The sequence below is a fragment of the Caretta caretta genome, chromosome 2, assembly GCF_965140235.1.
Source record: "Caretta caretta isolate rCarCar2 chromosome 2, rCarCar1.hap1, whole genome shotgun sequence".
Lineage (NCBI taxonomy): Eukaryota > Metazoa > Chordata > Testudines > Cheloniidae > Caretta > Caretta caretta.
The window spans coordinates 207,007,164-207,014,165 of NC_134207.1; the positions used below are offsets into that span (position 1 = coordinate 207,007,164).

General features: G+C 43.5%; 1 protein-coding gene across 4 annotated transcripts in view; it reads right to left on the reverse strand.

Annotated features, from left to right (window-relative positions):
• Positions 1–6,546, reverse strand: part of TAX1BP1 (Tax1 binding protein 1) — a 95,002-nt gene extending 88,456 nt beyond the window's left edge. For all 4 annotated transcript variants that reach the window (XM_048838461.2, XM_048838459.2, XM_048838460.2 and 1 more), the window contains exons 1-2: positions 6,420–6,546; positions 3,638–3,821 (exon numbers count right to left, since the gene is read on the reverse strand). In XM_048838461.2, coding sequence (XP_048694418.1) covers positions 3,638–3,814 — 177 coding nt within the window. In that variant the 5' untranslated portion in view covers positions 3,815–3,821; positions 6,420–6,546. The remainder of the gene's footprint in view (positions 1–3,637; positions 3,822–6,419) is intronic.
• Positions 6,547–7,002: the final 456 nt, after the last annotated feature.

Here is a 7,002-nt window from a genome sequence, read left to right on the forward strand (position 1 = left end):
TCTTTGTTATTTAGTGAGTTCAGAATCCCTTGAAGACTATTTCACTAGGCATGCATCGTATCTTCACGCTATTACTCACCTTTCTAAATATCATAATAAATAATAATCAAGTGTGATTCATCAGCTTTCCCAACAACCCCAAGGTATAATCAATCTCTAACAGTAGTTTATATTCTTTATCCCCAGTACAGTGTTTGATCTTGTATCAATAATCGTTGTTTCAGCAAGAAGACAGTTTCTCAATGACACTTTTTCATTTTACTGCAAAGAATGTTTAAAAGAGAACAAACCAATGTTATAGGGTTAGATTTGGATTTTTTCTTCTTTTAAACAGGGACACTAGAATGTATGCTAATTGCCTCCCTGATTTTTAATCAAATGTATGTAACAGTTTTTAAAGTTTAAATTCTAACTACTTCAAAAGAATGACAGGACTATATGTGGGTAACCTTGCCTCTTCCCAGTTTATCTAAAAAATTAGGCCAACTCCAAAATTTAAAGATTTTCTTTAAATTCAAAGCTTCTGACAGTAATAGTATATACACATAATAGATTACAACCTCAAAAATGTCCCCTAACTTATGACAATGAACTCAATTTAAAAGTTAATTTATAAAACAAAATGAAACTGTTATACAAAATAGTCAGACTGTTACTGCAAACTTAGTAAAACATTTTAATCCCATTATCCTCCTCACTAAAACATTCCTTTGAAATTCCAGTGGAATGCTTGCACCTCCATTCTTCAAATGGATGTGCACTTTACTTCACATACCAGGTTTATTCAGTTGCACTCAACTAACTGAAATCTTACTTGGATTCCCTCCTGCCCCCAAACTTTGCAGATTTACAAAATGTGTGCTTTAGAAAAATTGCTCCTTTATAAAACCATGTACTCCTCCTGCATAATTCTTGTACCAATTTCATTTCAATGATGCAAACAGTGGATTGTACAATGTCCACAGATACAGTAGAGGTGTAAGCAAGTTGCAGTACCTATCTATGGAAAAACTCATTTGTTGGTCTAAAAAAAAAAAGTGTTGCCTTTTGACAATCTGAAGACTAGATGTCAAGTTACTTGGTAGAACACTTAAACTTAACATTTGACAGTACCAATACTGCTAAGAGACAAAACTTTCTAGTGTAGGCAAACCCTAAGACATACAGCAAGGATGCAACGCAGGCAAGGGAGATGCAATATATATTCTGTCAACAGTAATGGAAAATTGAGGGAGAAACATCCAGTTATCTTAGAGACAGGAGGAACACTGCAGGGAAGCTCAGCGAATCATTATAATGAAACCGGCTCCAAATGCTGAGCTCCATAATTCCTTCCACTGCTGTCTCACCTGGCTTTGATCTACAGAGAATAGGAAGGAAACAATGAGCCTACATTCTCCAACATCCTTTCTCTGTCAGCAATTAGTGAGGGGCACACAGAAAAGTTTTTCCATAATAACATTCTAAAAGTTAACACATTAACAAGAGACTTAATTTTAGCTACATATAAAAAATAGAAAATATTTGATAAATAGAAGTCAATAAAGTCATAAGAAAAAAAGTACAACTTTTAAAAAATATTTTTCTGTAATAGTGCTACCCATGGTTGTTTTCCTGTATTCTGTATTACACAAACTACATTAAAAAATTACAGTTGCAAAATCAAGCACTCAAAAGTTGCGAACGCCAGAATTAAAGATGGTCTCTGCAACTTTAATTTGGCCCCCTTGTGGGTATACTTTATCATACAGTCTAATTACATGATCATATGCTATTTTTTCCCGTTAAGATCACTGCCTGATTAAGTGTACAGAATGGACATGGCTCTGGGGATGAGTCAGGATTGCACAGCGGAAAAAAAAAACCACACTATTATCCATAGGATTCCTGCCTCATTTGTTGCAGAAGTTAGAAAGGCATATGAGGCAGGGGACTGAGGAAGAGAAAGGACTGTTTCGTGGTTAAGGTAACTGAATGCTGCTTGGGAAAACTGGATTCTATCCCTGCCTCTGGCACAGAATTCCTATATGATCCTAGGCAAGTCACATAAACCAAACTTTTCAGAGATGGTACTAATTATGTGTTCCTCATTTTCTGGGTGTCTGACTTGAGACCCAGGAATCTGATTTGCAGAAGTGCTGGGCACTTGCATCTATAACCCAAGTCAATGGGAAGATAAACAGTGGGTTCCATTCCAGGTTTTGGAGGGGAGCATTCTCCAGTGGACACACAGTTCTGCCATTTCCCCCAAGACTGACACGTTCTCTTGTGTCCTCTCCAACTTGTCACTGTTCCAGTCCTGTCTCTTCCCCACCTCTTGGTCCTTTTCTCAGACTTCTCATCCAGTCCTTCTCTATGGACTCCCCGAGTCCCAGTCTTCCCCACACTGCTCCAATCCCACTCCCCTTGCCCTGTCTCCCTCCATTCCCCTGGCTCCATGTCTATACTTAACCAGTCCCAGTTCCCCCCTCTTGACTCTTCATTCACTCTCTCCCTTCAAATACTCCCCGTGCACATGTTCCTCATCCCCAGTCTGTGTCTCCCTCCCCAGGTTCTTCATCCAATCTTAGAGCCCCACTTCCAGGTTCCCTGTCCCAGTCTCTTTGCCCAGCCAGTCCCCATTCTACTGCCACACCAAAGCTCCTTGAAAACTGTGTCTCTCCACCTCCCAACAAGTTCCCTGTCCCTCATCAAGCTTCAGGCTCTCCCCATGAGACTCCCACTCCTAATTTCCTTGCCCAGCCAGTGCCAGTCTCCCCACCATCCCAACTCCCACTCTGTTTTCCTCCCCTTAATCTTTGATTCCTTCCACCGCCATTCTATTCAAATAGCTTCTTACTACATGCTGCCTTGGTAACATCAAGGGGGGCACTGAGAGCACAGGGGAGACAGTCCTTGCTCTTAGTTCCCTGACCAGCCCAAGGAAACCTGAAGTTACACTAGAAAAGTCCTGCTCAGTCCCCTGCAGGCCAATGCAGGAGCTTGCTCACTGTGGACAGAATCTTCCGGTAAATGAGCTATGAAGCTCTAGCAAGCCTCTACTGAGCATGTGCAAACTGATTTTTTTTTTCAAATTATTATAAATTGGCCAAATTTGGGCAGATTTTCACAGTGTCTGCAAAAGGCACATCCTTGAAACAGAGACTACACCCCTTCCAAATTTCATGTTCTTTGCTCCAAAACATGGGAGCACTAGTGTTTCTCAAAGAAAAGGTTGCCAGAATTTAACATAGGAAGACAACATTTTTCTCGCTACCCCTGTTCTCAGAAACAGCCAAACTGTTTTGGCTGAAGTGCACTTGAAGCTTACTTTTTGGGAAGACACCGAGCATAGAAAATTCCATCCCAAACAGTTATAGTTTGGCAAAGTTACAAGATCATGTTTCAGTTGCTTATCATAGAAAGCACTGTTACCTTCATAATAGATGGTGATACCAGCTCACTTAGAATACCTGCATTTCAATGAGCATATTTGAAAATCAAAAGACACGACACTAATTTGCATGCACATGTCAAGATCTAACATCACCAAGATTTATCCACTTAAACATATCAAAGATTTTATAATTTATTTTTTGAATCAGTAATATAGAATGCAATGGATATTCAGTTACTGAAAAAGTACAAACTCGCTTACCTTGAAAATACCAACCCAATCCTTTTGGTGTGGTTGGATATACTGGGTCAGAGTGTAATGACATTCAAGATGTACATTAGGAAGGTAACTTTTTGCCACATTTTGAAAGATCACATGTGCAAAGTTGGAAGTCTGCAGGGCATTACTTGAAGATGGAGTTTCTTGAAAGGATGACATGACTGATCTGTAACAATATTAGAATTCTTATTACCTCAGAAAAGTTATACTAGAGGAATAGTCTAAGACATTATAAATGAGTTTAGTTCTCGTGAAAGATGCCAAAATGTGAGCCCTACAAAATAAATTTCTCTATTCACAGAAGATATACTCCATAATGAACAGCTACACAGCACAAGGTTTCACAAAATACTTTGCCTTGTCTAGAGTACTTCTAAGGATGAAGGGTAGTTTGCCTTGCATGTCCAAAGACAATAAGAAGATGGAGCACTGTGCCCAGTGCTCCAGGTGGGTAACTCTGAATCCAGAGACAAGGAGGGCTATGACTTACAACCAATATTTTTAATGATGCTGGTTGCCTTGGTAAAGAGCACAGTAGGCCTGCAGACTTCCATAATTTCCCCTCCCAGCTGCTGCTGTTCTTTTTCTGGAGGGGAGGTTACTAAGCCTGGTGCCCTACCTAGTATTGCAAGCAAACAGGAAGGTCCAGTCCTCAGTTGCTGTAACTGAAACAGCAGTTTGTTTGCTTTTTTAAAAACACAAGTACTAGTTTCATTCTAAGACATTAAACTGTTTATTAAGAGGCTATCCTATTGATTTCAGTGGCACTATTCATGGTAGTAAACTTTAAGCACATGCACAAGTGTTAGCAAGATTGAAGCTTTATAAATCTATAGGGAGAGGAGGAAGAATATTTGAATGTTGCAATTTATCTTGCTCCATTTTGCAGTTGCTGTTATTAAAAATTATAGTAATTACAACAACTGAGTACAAGCCTTGATTCAGGTGACAACAAGTGAATCATGAGTAAAACATATTGTTTCAGGAACTACACACCCAATACCCATTGGAAATATTTCCATAGAGGGCTGACCATAAAGCAGTTTCAAATACTATGGGCAACTAGAATGAACAGATATTGCTCAGTCAAATCCAGTAAGGGTTAAACAAGGATTTCTAGCCCTAAACTCAAATATCTTTAGCCTATTACCATCTGATTTAGTACAATGCATGAACCATGCACTAAAAGCAAGGGCATATTGTTTCAGTAGATTAGACTTTAAATAAGGATCAACACAGTTTTGCACTTTCACTAACACAACAAAATGGTAAAATAAGATTTTGAATTAGTGATTCTCCATGATTGCGAAGTATAGGTGAAAAATTAAACTTCAATTTACACAAAATAAATTAAAAAGGAAATTAAATGTAAAGGAACACACTAACATAGCTTTGGAGAGACAAGAAACAAGAAGATAACATGGCTGAAATATACCAGGGTAATAGCACCCACTGGGGTTAAGGGTCTGCCTAAGCAACTCTAACATAGTACAGCTTTATTCCTTGTGTGCACTTGTTCCATTACCTCCTCTCACTCTCCCCTCCCCCCAGAATAGCAAGGAGTGATATTTAAGAGACTCCCCTCACATTTGATCCAAAATATAAGGTCTATAAAACCTAACTTTTGCAAACCCAACAGTACAGTTTCCACGATTGTCTTTAAGTCTAATTAAAATATTTGTTTTTGACAGCCCCACTGGTGCTTGAAACCAAATAATCACAGCAGGAATTGCAGGAAAATGGATATTTTTAATGTTCATTGTCCAAGATGTGAAGTGCAAAAGAGTAACCAAAACAAAAGGAGTGACAAGCAAATTGTACTTCTAAAATTCTTTCACTACTAAAAAAAAAATCCTAATGTCTCTTTAGTAATGCAAACACAAAGATATTGGTTTCTACAGACAGCCACGCCATCTGGCATGACCAACAACTGTGCTGAAATCTTTTACATTTTTCAAAGCAGGCTCGGCTAGTCATTTACAAATCTGCATTTCTGTAGGTCAGCAGAATGTGTCTAGGATTATTACTTATTGGCAGGAAAATCTCTCTGAACTGTAGATGCAGCAGAAACCTATTTAGAGAGTTACAAGGATGACCCCAGAGATGTTGGGAAGCAACGAGGGCCGTTTGTTTACCCAGCTCACAGCCAACTGACTTGGCTGCCAGGAGAAGCATTTACACTGGGGGGCTGCCCTACAACAAGGAGTCCGGTGGCACCTTAAAGACTAACAGATTTATTTGAGCATAAGCTTTCCTGCGTAAAAACCCCACTTCTTCAGATGCTAAAACAGTGCGTCCCGCACCATACCGTCGGTTAACGTCAGGACCAGCTCCTCAGAAAACCAGGACCAGCTCCTCCCCCTCCCGCTGCAGCCGGGCCCTAAGCAGTTCCGGTGCCAGGCGGTCAGCACCTGATAGCCCTCCTCGCTTCCTCAACAGCAGCCGGGGCGAGGGGCGACTGACCCCGGACAGGTCATCTTTCCCCAGCACCCCTCTAGGGCTCGCCATGGATCCCCCCGCCCCGCACACGCAGGTCCGGCCACGCCCCGCCGCATACACACAGAGGTCCGCGCCCCCCCGGCGACACAAAGCGGCAGCCCCCCCGATTTGACCAGTGCCGGGCGGTTGGGCCGACAGAGGCCTCGAGAGCGAGGGAGCCGGCTGCGAGGCAGAACACGCAGCGCCCCGCTCCCCGCCGGGCCCAGAGTCACGGGCCACGAGCGCTCTGCCGCCACGGCACGGACAGGCCGAGGAAGGCCCTTACCTGGGACGACCACGGAGGACGCTGGGGACATCAACACGGCACGGCGGCCACCGTCAGCAGATCAGCCCTTCGCCGTCGCGGCCCGCGGCCCCGCCCCTGGAACGTCACTTCCGGTCCCGTGCCGTAGCTGCTGGATGAGAGGGGCATGGGCGGGGCTTACTCTGAGAAAGCTGTACCCCTCCCACGACTCGGCCTGGGGTGGGCTCCTAGCAACCCCCGCCCAGCAACCGCCTCCTGCAGTCCGGGAGTTATTAGTCCCATGGACCCTCCCCAGCACACAGCCGTGAGGGGTTAGCCCTGGAGCCCGATGCCTGGAGCTGGCCCCATCGCGCTCGCTTCTCCCCTCTCAACACACACTGGCTCTGGGGATCGTGCCCTATAGCACTCGCTCTCTTTCCCGCCCCCTGGACTAACCCTGGGGGCCCTGTCCCATAGCACTTCCTGTCCCCCCGCACACACACACACACACACTCTCTGACCCTGGGGAGCCGGCCCCGTAGCACTCGCTCCGCCAGCACTGTCACTGACCCTGAGGCGCTGGCCTCACAGCAATCCCCACCTCACACTCTTGCACTGACCCTGC